Source organism: Python bivittatus, unplaced genomic scaffold, assembly GCF_059951505.1.
Source record: "Python bivittatus isolate LINGU-HERP-01145 unplaced genomic scaffold, Pbiv_v1 ctg000220_np1212, whole genome shotgun sequence".
Taxonomy (NCBI): Eukaryota; Metazoa; Chordata; class Lepidosauria; order Squamata; family Pythonidae; genus Python; species Python bivittatus.
Window position 1 is genome coordinate 7,970,390 of NW_028277048.1, and position 12,935 is coordinate 7,983,324.

The following is a 12,935-nucleotide window of genomic DNA, read 5'->3' on the forward strand; positions in this document are numbered from 1 at the left end:
AATTAGGTCATTTTCTGGTTACTACCAGAAAACTTATCTAACCCTTCTGTGTATCAAAATGGAGACAATAAGATGTAGAGCCCAATGGCTCCTTCGAACCTCCATTCTGCCAGCAGCACTAGAGTTAAGCAAACTAGAAAATATATATTATTATGTATATTATTCCTATGTTGGGGGAAAATGCATTGTAGTAAGTCTGAGCTTTTATTTTCAAAATCAAAATATAGTTCTTTTGCAATGTGGTTCACAACATTCCCAATTCCCGACTGAATAGCCAGTTCTGTTTCAAAGTACGTGATCTGGCTACTGTTATCCAGACCTTGACTGTATCCACCTTCAGGATACTTCAATATCCATTTTTATTCCGTGATATTCCATTTTACTTTTATTATTGTGTTTTTCTATCAACCAGACTAAAAATAAGAGTCCAAAAGACCTCTCTGTTTACATTTATTATCTCTAGTTCAGGGAGCTGGGTGGGCAACATTAACTTACACACTATATACAGAAGAGGGATACTGTACTTGAATAGTTTGAAATGAAAAGGTCTACACCATTCAAAAGAGTTGCTCCTTTGCTTTTACTGAAGTAGGAATGGGTGTCTGCTTTGGTCTTGAGCTTCGTTCACTATTAAAAAAAAGCAAATGTGTTAATAGCATTAGATGGAGACTATCAGTCCAGTCTTTTAGGACAGAGTCAGGCTATGAAAAGTATACTGTGAAATCGCCACCCTGCAAGAGAAAAATCTAGGGCAGGGGAGGTGACATTTGGTCCTACCTACAGTGACCTCGACTACATTTTCCTTGGCTTTTTTTATAGTAAAACCATAAAAAACCCTAGAACATTTTCTCCATCAGGCATCGTCCAGCTGCCTTGGGTCACAATTTCCAAACTTTCTGTCATAGAGAGCTGATGGGAGTAAAAGGCAATCTATGTGACCAGTATCATATTGGAGAAGGCTGCAACACCTGTGCCCACCATCCCTTCCCCCTTTGCTTTAAATCCACTCCCTGCTAAAAATAAATGCAGCTATGTCCATGTCCTGCATGCTCTGTAGCCCAAGCAAGCAATTCGTGAACTGCCACTGCAGCCCCACCCCCAATCTAGGAACTTCATCCTAATAGTCTCTTACCTGTGCCAGGTTAGAACTAGGCTTGGTGATCTGTTTCAAAATTGACTGAACAGCTGCTGAGGTGGTACCCTGGCCCCCAATATCCGGCGTGTGGGTCTAGAGAGACGAAAATATAGAAATTACATTAAGCCAGCCTCACTCTCAACTGCATTGTAGCAATAGGTCCCTCACAGTTGAAGTCCAGTGCTGGCCTTTTACAACTACAGTTCCCAAGCGGGGGGGGGGGGGGGGGCATAAGTAAGGATCTTACCAAGTTACATAAAATTAAACTTTTACAGAGAATGAAGAAATGTTATAGTAAGGATGGGTTGGGAACTCCCAAGGTAAAGTAAGATGTACGAAGAATGTGTTTAGGCTTATCTGACATGCACGTGTCATTAATCTTAGGCACAGTAAACCCAAGGTGGAATTCCCCTCCTTAGGTTTTGGTGGTGGTCACCAGGCAGACAGGAGTGGGAGGGGGCGGACTTTTCTTGATTTGGATTTTACATTCTTGGTTTCAATTGCCTTTCTGCTGTACCCAAAGGGACCAGTATGAATCACATTGTCTACAGTTGGGATGTTGATGTACTGCCCCACAACTTTGGGGAGGAAGTCAAGAAACAGAATGTGACATCCCGTGAATCCCATGGCTTTTTCTGGTATGTCTTTCTGTCCTCTCCAATGTCAAAATTCCATCATTAGAGAAGGACCAGTTGCAGTTCTTTCCACTGTTGCAGATCAAAGGCTTGTGAGGACAGATTTCACTCTCTACTCTTGGAGAAGCTCTCCAAAAAATCCAACTGGCCCTATAATGCTATGTAGATTTTCTATCAATCCACCCTTATATTCAGAAAAATGGTTCCACTTTTTTTCTTTTTCTTTTGGTGCCTTCAAGTCAGTGTTGACTCCTGGTGACTGTCTGAGCAAGTCCCTGCAGTTTTCTTGGCAAAATTTCAGAAGTGGTTTGCCATGGCCTGCTTCTTAGAGAGTGACGGGTCCAGGGTCACCCAGCTGGCTTCATGCCTAACATGAGACTAGAACTCACAGTCTCCTGGTTTCTAGCCTGGAACCTTAACCATTACATCAAATGGGCTGTCAGTTTTCATCTACTATGCAACCATTTTAGTTGAGAAAACTCAAAGAGCTTAGGTTCTGCTGCCAATTTCTCTCTAGGGAATTATGATGAGCACTTTAATTCCATCCTGGAATAGGAAAACATGTTGGTTCTGCTCCCTCCAGTATGTTGTGTAATATAATGTTTATTATGGCCAATACACCCAAAGAGATTCCCTCCAATATCAAGAAACCCATTCCCAGTTCTCCAGGGGATTTTAAGGACACTGGTAACTTAAAGTCCAGGGAGAAGCGACCAGATTTAAAAAAAAAAAAAACTTTCATCACTTCCCAATGTTTTTGATCAAGGATTGTCCAAAGCAGGATAAGAGCAACTCACTTCCACATCATCCATGGCGGTTAGGACTGCCTTGCGGATCACAGACGCGTAGCTGTGCAATCTGCAATGGATGACAGATCTTTCTTAGGAGCAGCAACCCAAATCAGTCTCTCTTCTCCCATCCCCATTATCATGGCAGCAGATTCTGGGGCATGTATTTATTCATTCTGATGTCATCTTTCCTCTTAGGAATCCATCAGTATATTCTGGTCCTTCATTTTACCCTCAGACTACATACCTAAGGTGATCCAGCATCATACAACTGGCGAGGAGCATTGCTGTGGGGTTCGCAATGTTCTTGCCCGCAATACTTTTGCCAGTATTGCGTGTGGCCTGTGGAATAGGGGGATAAAGGAAAACACAAGTGATATTTTCAGTAATCACAAGCAATCCTCAACCTTTTCTGTGCTATGTCCCACCAATAATTGTATCAAAGAACCTGGGTCCTACCATGATAGAAATAAAACAGGCCACTTTTTTCAGGGAAAACACATTTAAGGTATTCTGTCGTGCTATGTTAACTTGGGTTCTGAACAGAGAAAGAGATGGAACTCAGTGGTTTAACTAGTCCTTACCAATTCTGTGATTTACTGCTAGTTTTAAGAATACAAAAAACTGCAGCAATAGCACTCGGAGTAAATTCTGCTGCTAGGGTTTCAAAATGCAAACCAGTCAGGAGTGGCTGAAAGGCAAAGCTAAAAGTCAAGGTGGAGGAGGGCCAACTGAGCATAGCTGTGTTCTATAAGACAGTTACTGCTTTATAAGCAGGCAGAAGCAAGAGAAATGGGGGGGGGGGAATCTTGCTTCTAGCAGCTGCTTGCAAAGTTGCATAAGGGTGAAACATACAATGGGAGCTTAATTGTAGCTAGAAAAGGATTGAGGACAAGATATTCACTCAGCAGCAGCAGCAAAGAAGAAGAAAGCTACTGTTTGGGTCACCTGTTGTCCTTTTCCTCTTTGCAGCATCAAGAAGCAAAGAACCAACTATTGGAGAAAAGGATCACCCTGCTGCTTGCAGCTGCTTACAAAGCTCCATCACCTCCAGCTGGAATAGCTGAAAGTTCATCAAGCTTGACCAATCGGGAGGTGCTTGTACCATGCTGATGAGCCCATAGCCCACTTAGACTCCCCCTGCATTCTGCCAGTGTTGTCATCCAACTAATTGGAAAATACTGCAGTAGTCGATGGAAAGATCTCTGCCCATGACTGCTGCCTCATTGTTTATCATGACTGGGTTTTGATTTTGAGATCCATCCCTCTGAAAATCTAAGCCACCTCCTACACCTTACCGTTTCAAAAACCGCATAGTCACGTCCATAATTGGCTCCAGGGACCAGGCCTGGGCCTCCAACCAACCCAGCGCAGACATTGTTGACTATATTGCCGTAGAGGTTAGGCATAACCATGACATCAAACTGCTGTGGACGGGAAACCAGCTGGAGATTCAAAAAAGGCAGTGAGTGATCGCAACATGCCTTTCTCTTATCCACCCTAAGGAGAGACAGGGTGACATCCTCCACATCTACCTGAAAGTATGCATAAAGACTTCCAACTAAAATCATTTTTGTCCACAATGTACAAAAGGCACAAATCCTGATCAAGAGGTGACATTACAGATTGCCAAGTTCAGTCCCATGTACTTCCAAGCACAGCTCCATAAATCTACCTGGAAAGCTCCTCCCAGTTGTGTTAATATGGTGGACAAGATGGCCCAGGGGCCTGACTCAGTGTAAAGCAGCCTCCTACAGCTGCAGCCGGACTTGAAACTAAACCAACATCAAAGTACCTGCATTGTGGTGTTGTCAACAATCATGCTCTCAAAGGTGATGTTTGGATAGCCAGCTGCCACCTCTTTGCAGCACTGCAGGAACAGACCATCACCCAGTTTCCTTTAGGGGAGGAAAAGAGGAGCTGATGAGCCAGAGCAAATGGTTAGCCTCCAGCAAAGATAGCAGAGGCAGCAAGAGCTTCAAGAGAAGAGTAAGAATGTTTGTGGATCAGAAGAGAACACGGAGAAAAAGCTGTGCTGAAGCCTGCCCCCACCCCGCAGCAGAGGAAGGAGATTACCCTAAAGCTGAAGGGTCTCTATGGGGCACGTATAGGCACCATATCTGACTGTACTTGTCCCAAAGCTTGGTTATTATTATTATTATTATTGGTTACTGTTAGGCTGCAGAATGTTCTTCATACAGTTCACACCTCATACTAAGCTAGAGCTGGTTTCTTTGGCTTTTGCTCAGCGTGTTATATGAAGTCAGCCCATTATGGTTTCTTCAGCAAACCACAGTTAAACCAACAATGGACCACTCTGCTGCATGAACTCAGTCTATCTTCTGACTTACATAATATTGGCCTTGTGGACGGCTGTCACTTTCTTGCGACCAGCTTCGTGTGCCAACTTGAAAGCATATTCAGCAATGCGCAGTGACTTTGTCTTCGTGATGATCTTGAGGCTCTCCACCACGCCGGAGACACTCTGTGGAAAGGGCGTGATCAGGGCTCCTGGGTTCTACCACCCACCATGCCCAAGCGGGGCCTGGTGCCTACTGGGCAAGAAGACTGAAATCCTGACTCAGAGGATTTCTACAAGAAGCTAATTCTTGGCTTGTGGTTTCGCCTGTACCCCTGCTGTCTTTGCCAGGATTTTGGCTTGCCCTTGAAGGTAGAGAAAGAGCTGAGAATACATAGCAGGATAGTCTCTGGACTGCAAACTGACAGCTCCCAGTAAAGAGGACTCCCAGTCCATGAGTCTCCGACTTGGCAGGCCACCACCTCTGATCCTTCAACACTGAAAAGCCCTGGGTTCAATAGTCTGCCGTACAGCACTATCACCACTCCCTTCCCTTCCTCAATGCAGCAAAGCAAACAAATGTACTCCTGCAGGACAGAGATTTACCCTCATGCAAATGGGGTTGAGGCTAACAGAACAAACGGGGAAAGAGATAAAACCACGAGCTTCCTGTATAAATCAGCACCTCATGTTCTAGGCTGCTGTATTCCCCCTCTGTGTTCTCCCGGACAATGAGGATGTCAACATCATGGTGCCTGGTTGCCAAACCTCGAAGGCTCTTGCAATGAATCACATTGGCAAAGAGATCCAAATTAGTGCTGTAGAGACAGAGAAGGAAAAGGGAAGCTCACACAGTGGAGAGAGTCTGCTTCCCAGCTGCTTAAGAAAGCACCAGGAGAAATGCAACCTGCAAAGAAACAGGCAACGCCCCTCTTCTTCAATCTAGTTGTTCACCCTTCAGCCTCGAACCACAGGCTGTACTGTACATCCGATCAGCAAAAGGTAGTCTCCCAGACATGGACCACTATCTCTGGCTGTCTAATGCTAGACCCCAGTCAAATAAATGGTTCCTTGTGTTGCTGCTGGAGCAACAGGTATGGCTGGTGGGCTGTCTGAAAAGTGACACGTTGTGTGGGTCTGGCTTAACTAGTTCCAAAGCTCTGCCTGCCATTTAAATTGAGCCTTTATCTCACCGCAGTATGTTGTTCCGGGACTTGTGGGAAGGTGGCAGGTTATGGTTTGTCTCGATGTTTCCTATAAAAGCCAGGAAAAGAAAATGAATGAATAAAGGGGTCTGGCTTTCTGTCCAGACAAACTTAAGCTATTGAGAAGGACGCTTTAAGAAAAGCGTCTATAGAATCACTCTTGCATTTCTTGGATGACAAGACAAAGGCCTGAACTGCATATTAAACTCAGTTCCTCCAGCCACAGAATAGGAATAAGCAGCACCAAACCACCAGAGCTGTTTGTGAGAATGCAAAGGTTCTCCCAACTGCATGAATCAAAAGATGACTCTAAGCAACGTTACAGCAAAACCCAGAATACTTTAGTTCAGACTGAAGAGAAAGAACTGGGGCCACATGAACCACAACATGTCTAACTCCCAACAGGCATTAGGGGAAAAACAGTTGTCTCACTGTCTTCCCTCCATCTCCCCAAAACTCACCCACAGGCTTGTATGGGGCAGAATAATCATTAAGTCTACCCTGCATTCTGAGGCAGGATATTTTACACCAATTGGATTGTTCTAGAATTAAGCTGAATATTAAGAGCCCAGATGCTCTCAGTGGAAGCCCCCATGGGGCACTATGCTTGGATCTATCTAAGCGGAACCAACATTCAAGCAGGCAAGCTATGATGCATGACTCCAGCAGGGACAAAATCCAGTCTGCTATCAGCGTGGGAAACAGCTATCTAACTTGCTGACCCTAGGCAACAGTTACTACTGTGTATCCTATCTGTCTATCAAAAAAATTAAAAACCTTAAAATGGCCAAAATCTTGTAGCACTCATGTGAAAAGTGAGTAACCTTGTGCTATTTGGTCATCTCATGAGATCCTATTTTTTTTTAATTGAAAAAAACCTGGGGGTTCTGTTGGTGCCATTCAGCAGTAACACAGGAGCCATGACTTACTCTCTCAAGCTATGCTTTGCCGACCCCAGAACCTGGGTCCTTGAAATCCTAGCAAGTATTTAGTTCTGAATAGAGTAGCAATCCTGGGCTTTTTCCTGCACCTAAAAAGTTAGACATATTTGGACATTATTGGGTGAAAAATTAAGATCTGACCTTAAACCTCATGAGAATTTGACAGTATTCCTATTTAAAAATCATAGGAAAAATCAACTGAATCGCTACATACACACACACAAAGGATAGAAGAAAGTTGGAATAGAGAATTAAGATATCCCATTAGGATTTTTGGAAATGTTAAATAAGTGTCTTCTGATTTAAAAACCAGAGTAATTCAACAAACAAATCATACGGGGATATATTTTCAACAATGGCTGTTCAAAACGTTGGTTACTGTCTTTCCTATGTTGGAGATGCTATACATTTGAAAGTATATTAGTGTGTATGCTTTGCTTATGTCTGTTGGTAGTTTACTACTCTGATGAACCAAGTCCTTGGGAGGAAGTTATGGTTTAAGGATGTTAATGTGTTGTTAAACTATATCCCCCAAATTTGGAACTATTTGCACAGAGTTTTGGTTATATAGTGTCTGGACTATTGCAAAGAAGGTGTCTGTGCATTCCTGGAAGACTCACCTCAACAAAATTAGCCAACTCTCAGTCTATGAATTGGCTTCTAACAAAAAGGAAAGATCAGACAATATCAATCCATGCTGTTTAAGTTTACTTTATTGTTTAAAAAATTGAGTTGTAATTTGCAATATACCTACAACTTTTGTACTGTAGAAAAGTAGATAAATTTTAATTTTTCCTTTTTTCCCATTTGTATTTTATTCTGTATTCATATCCATGCTAGTTTTTTTATTATATCCTGCATAGATTTTTATATACAGTATTGGTTGAATTGGTTGAATTATATTTACACATTTTAGTACCTATACCTTTTAAGAAAGGTTTTAAAAACTCTTCAGATTAGTTTTGAAGACAACTGTGATTCTTTATTCTCACTGTAAGGATTCAGGACATGGGAAGAGACTGTCTCCACCTCCATTCCAGATTTCATTAACTTTTCATATCTCAGCAGTACAATTCTACTTCTGTGCCCCATATGAACAATAGCCCTTTCCAGGTGCCACCAGAGTTAACGACATTAGCACAGATAATGTCCATCTTCCATCTTGTGTTTTAGCCCCTCCAACTCCATGATTATCTATGTGCGACAAAGGACCACCATTACCTTTGAGGGCCACACGGTTACGGCGGATAGCCATGAGGGCATTTTGTATGTCACTTTCCGATGCCGCTGAGCTCACTAGAACTTCCTCAAAGTCCACGGGCACACAGGCATGCCTGGAGCAGAGAGAAAGAGATCTCTGGGCCAAACAGTCCAAAGAGAATGGAAGTCTCCAGCATTAACAGGAGTGAACGTTCAAAGTTAGGCTGCCTTTATTTTAGGCAAAGTTCTAGAAAGGGGGAAAGAGAGAAACAATACCGGAACAATTCCCTGACATGAAGCATGAGCTCTGGCCCAATCCCATCTCCTGGGATCATGGTCACAGTATGGCGACCCCCATACTTGGCTGGGGGAGGCTACAAAGAAAAGAGAGAGAAAGAGATGATGATTTCAAACAATCCAACCATCCACAGTCTTCTCTGCATTATTGAGCATCACCATCAATCCATGAAAACCAGGGAACTGTCAAAAACTTTCCTGTGGCTGTCCATTGCAAAGGGGGGGGAAAAAAACAGTACAGTGGGACAAAGAAGCCTGTGCACTGTCTGGTAGTCTGAACGAGCAAGACATCCTTGGGAGACAAAGCGAGGCAGGGAAGTTGGGGCTTCGAGGAAGAAGTTTGTGTTGCCTATTTTTACAGCCCCAGAATATTTTGGCAAGGTGCTGTGTGTCTGTGAACAGCATATGTCTTTCATCTGGGAAATGGTTTTCAGATGTCATAAAATATTAGCCTGTATGTCTCAGATCCAGTCTCTTTGTTATAGTGGATTCCTGGGAGTAACAGCATGGAAAAGCTCTTTCACAGATTCTAGGGATTATCTAGCTAGTAGCTGAAAGAAAAGGATTTTTGACAATGGACCTCTGCCATCAATTCTGAACCCGCAACAACACTTTTTAATAAAAATGTAAAAGTAAGTATTTCCTTTGCCCGGTACTTCCCAGCATGGGGATTTGCAATTCTCTTGGATATTCAGTAGCTGAAGGAGACAGCCTCCATCCCCTGGCTAGCACTTTAATTTTTTTTAAGCACTGATGAGGTAGGAAAATTACTTACGATACTCTGTTGCTGTATATGATATGACAGGAACAGGGCAGGTGGGGCAGAGAGAAAAGAAAAATACTTGTTTTAGTCGTAGAAAATGTAACATCAAGCATCACAATATCTTGGATCAACAGAGCATTTTGTTATTATTACCCAAACCATTTTTAAATTACCTTTCCATAACAGGGTCCCAAGATATAGAAACTGTAAAATATATTCATAAAATACTGAATTCAGGCAATGCATTTACAATTTCTCATGTCCTAAAACAAGCCATGATAGCACTACAAATTGCAACATTTTACTTCCAGTAGGCAATATCACTCAGGATTGCAGAGATACCCAGGTTTCATCTGAAGATAAAAGTGACCATGAAGCTAATCAACCTGGTTGTAAAGATCAGCTTTAATTGAAGAAAGAGTGAAATAAGGACATTTTAAAAAGTTAACAAAGGAACAAGTCTGGGAAAATATTTTCCAGTGGCATAAAGCAATTGCAACCACACGCTCTGATCTTTTATTATTCATCAGTTCCCTGCAAATTGCTAATTACTTTAATTTAGCAGCCAGAATACATGGCTGGGCAATATGGAAAAGGTCCCTATTATACATATTCCTAATTCCTAACAGTTCTGAAGCAGGCTTGGATTAGAATATATTGTTTTTAACTTTGGATGAAGTCCAGTAGTCAGTCTCTTTAGATGCTCACTCAGTAGAGAGAAAGAAGATTTACATTCAACACTGAAAACCACATTCTTTATGGTCCAGTGCCTCATGATACTTACACTCCCAGCCTGACCATCTAAAACAGTTGCTGTGGGACCTATTCCAACAAAAATGGAACGCACCAGGTTGCGGAATGCTGTAACATGGAGCAGGGTATGATTTTTCCCAACAAAATCTTTCTATGGTAAAAGATACATAAATGATACATACCGAGGCAATGTTCCTGCGATTGCCATCTATTATAGCCTGTACCTGTGAGAGGGAGGGAAAAAACAGGAGAGGTAAGAGAAGAACACTTGGGAATCCAGAAGTCTATGATTCTTAAAAGAGGGAAACAGGATCTGTATATATTCACATCAGTGATTTTCAAAAGATCAAATTGGGACAACCAGAGCAATTACACATACTTTGCTCAAATTCAAATTAAACCAAAATGCACAAAAAATGTTAAGGATGCAATTCTATACTCAGGTTTCACCAACTGTGGGGCAGTAGGATTTCGCCACAAGCTTGTTATAACTGGGACAATTTTTTTTTATTAAGCTTTTACTGAGATATATAAAAGCACAATTAAAATACAAATCAGAAAATATAGCAAAGAAAAGATAGAACTAAAAGAAAAAGACAAAAACTAAAATAGTGAAAACAGATAGAAAAATGAACCAGAAAGTGACTTCCGACTATCTCCAATACAGATATGAATACAAATTAAAAAAAGGTTAATCTCTTACCACTAATTAATCCAAATTCACATTACTTCTATCAACAAATCATCTAATCATTAAATCCCACAGTCAAAGCTTCATTTTTTCCCCACACAAGCACGTAATCTAAGAAGGGTTGCCATGAGGAGACAAATTTAGAAGTAGTATTATCTCTTATTAATGCTATTAACTTCACCATTTGAGCCAAGTCCATTAGTTTAATAATCCATTCTTCCACGGTAAGTATTTGTGAATCCTTCCATCTTTGCGCATATAACAGTCTTGCAGCTGTGATCATATATAAAAGCAAGGATCCATGTTGTTTCTCTAGTCCTTTCTCCATCAAGCCCAATAGGAACCGTTCTGGTTTTTTTTTGAATGATCATTTTAAGAATCTTTTGAATAGCAATACATACCTGATCTCAAAATTGTTTAGCCTTTTCACAAGTCCACCAAAAATGATAAAAGTTTCCTTCACCCTGGTTATAACTGGGACAATTTGACATTGACCTGAAGCCTGTTACAAAAAGCTCTTTTCCCACTGATTTCAGTGGGAAGGAAGATGAAATGAGCAGCCAGGCCTGCAGAGAGAATTCTCTTTCCATACTGCAACAACACAGGTAACGAACCAGTGGTTCTTTAGGCCCTGCTGGGTAATCCCACCCAACCGTCACAAGCAACAGGGCGAATGGCAAGGTACACTCAGGGCTAATTTTCTACCCTTTCTTTACACTTTGCTCTACAATCAGAAAAGCCAGTGAGTAGAAAAAAGGGTGGATGTCCTTCCTGCTATATGAAGGAACATGTTGTTTAGTCGTTAAGTCGTGTCCAACTCTTCGTGACCCCATGAACCATATTGCGCCAGGCCTTCCTGTCCTTCACTGCCTCCCTGAGTTTGCTCAGTAACAAAAGTTTATGTGGAAAAGCTTCAGCAAAGTTTGTACAAAAGCAAATACAGGCAAATACACTCTAAATTACTTGCAATGGCCCTCAAGACATAACAAATGCTTTTCAACAATGGCTACCACTTTCTTTTTTCCCCATGACTCGTTTCTGTGTTTTCAATACCAACGCACAGAAAAATTAATTGGATGAGATGGTTTTTTTAACCAGACTACTGCTTCCAACGTGAACAATAAAACAGGAGGAAACCGTTCCGTTGTTTCATAACAGCAGATCAAGCTACCACTAAAGAGCAGCAGTGAGTTCCCAATGGCTTTGAGCGGCTGCGTGCAAAAGTAGACAGGATCAATTTCACACATCTCTACTAGATCAACAAGGGCTTCCCTGTGACTATCAATCGTTTAACAATTACACCAAAGCCATTTTTTCCATTTAAATTCAACGAAAGGAATGAACAAGTCTCGGGTAAGTGCAGTTAAATTCTGTTCTCAAACAGGATCCTGGTTCCAGAGCATGTTCACAAGAAACACCTCCTTTATTTAAGAGCACTTTTTTCCCACCCGGAGCCGGCTGGTGAACCTGTTCTCGCAAAACCAACAAGATCCTACAAGCCTGACGTACAAGCGTTGTCTTAGTCGTGCGATTTTTACCATCCCATTTTGAAAAGCAGCTATTTCGATTGTCCAATCAAACAGAGCCATAATCCCCGACCACGACGACTACTCCCTCTCCCCAATATAGAAAGCGCCTATCAAGAACACCCATTTGGGAACGCCCCTATCAGGACGCCGAACCAATGCAAAAGCTTCTTTCTCCGTTTGCACCGCCTATCAGTCTCTCCCCAGCCAATCAGAAATATCGCACCGGTTCCCCCATTTCTCCCCTGAACGAACCGAAGTGCCCCATTTGATTTCACGTCCCGTAAGCTCGATGTTAATAAGCCTCTCACCGATCGAGGTGCCAGCAGAGTCGGCCTCCAGAGCTGCCTAGCTGTGCTCAAAACCACCGAAACGGCCATCCTTCAGTCTCCTTCGGGGATACGCGTATAGAGGGGATGACACTAAACTCAGACATCGCGAGACTTAGCAAAAAGTCCCGTGAGAGTCGGCGTGTTCTCGCGCGAGGAATAGTGAGAAGCTTCACGCGCCGTACTTGAAAAAAGGGACACTCTGGTTTGTCTTTCTTTCCATAGAGATAAAATGTTTCCTCCTTCTGTAGCTTCAATTGCGAGTTGCGTTTTTCATTCCTGTTCTTCCGGAGTATGACAGTGACTATTTTATTAGTCAGAATTCAATGTGATAAGACACATTATTATTGCGAACCGCTTGGAATCATATGAA

The 12,935-nt window shown here is 42.2% G+C and overlaps 1 protein-coding gene across 1 annotated transcript; it reads right to left on the bottom strand.

Moving 5' to 3' along the window:
- Positions 1-434: 434 nt before the first annotated feature.
- Positions 435-12,689, bottom strand: IDH3G (isocitrate dehydrogenase (NAD(+)) 3 non-catalytic subunit gamma). The gene is made up of 14 exons (XM_007420466.4): positions 12,545-12,689; positions 10,199-10,240; positions 9,276-9,287; positions 8,480-8,577; positions 8,225-8,337; positions 6,051-6,111; positions 5,543-5,675; positions 4,910-5,043; positions 4,354-4,456; positions 3,857-4,003; positions 2,806-2,900; positions 2,568-2,628; positions 1,133-1,228; positions 435-627 (listed from the first exon to the last, which is right to left on the bottom strand). Exons 1-14 carry the CDS (start codon positions 12,611-12,613, stop codon positions 625-627), a joined length of 1,167 nt encoding a protein of 388 aa, XP_007420528.2. The 5' UTR covers positions 12,614-12,689; the 3' UTR covers positions 435-624.
- Between the last annotated feature and the right edge of the window lie 246 nt (positions 12,690-12,935).

Bases quoted from the DNA above. Each gene is read 5' to 3' on its own strand.
- IDH3G (XM_007420466.4), bottom strand. From the start codon at position 12,613: ATGGCCGTTTCGGTGGTTTTGAGCACAGCTAGGCAGCTCTGGAGGCCG. The intron at 5,044-5,542 runs GTGCTGATTTAT...CCCTTTCCACAG, and splicing joins ACAGCAGCCTAGAACATGAG to AGTGTCTCCGGCGTGGTGGA. The intron at 2,629-2,805 runs GTATGTAGTCTG...CATCCATTGCAG, and splicing joins ATGATGCTGGATCACCTTAG to ATTGCACAGCTACGCGTCTG.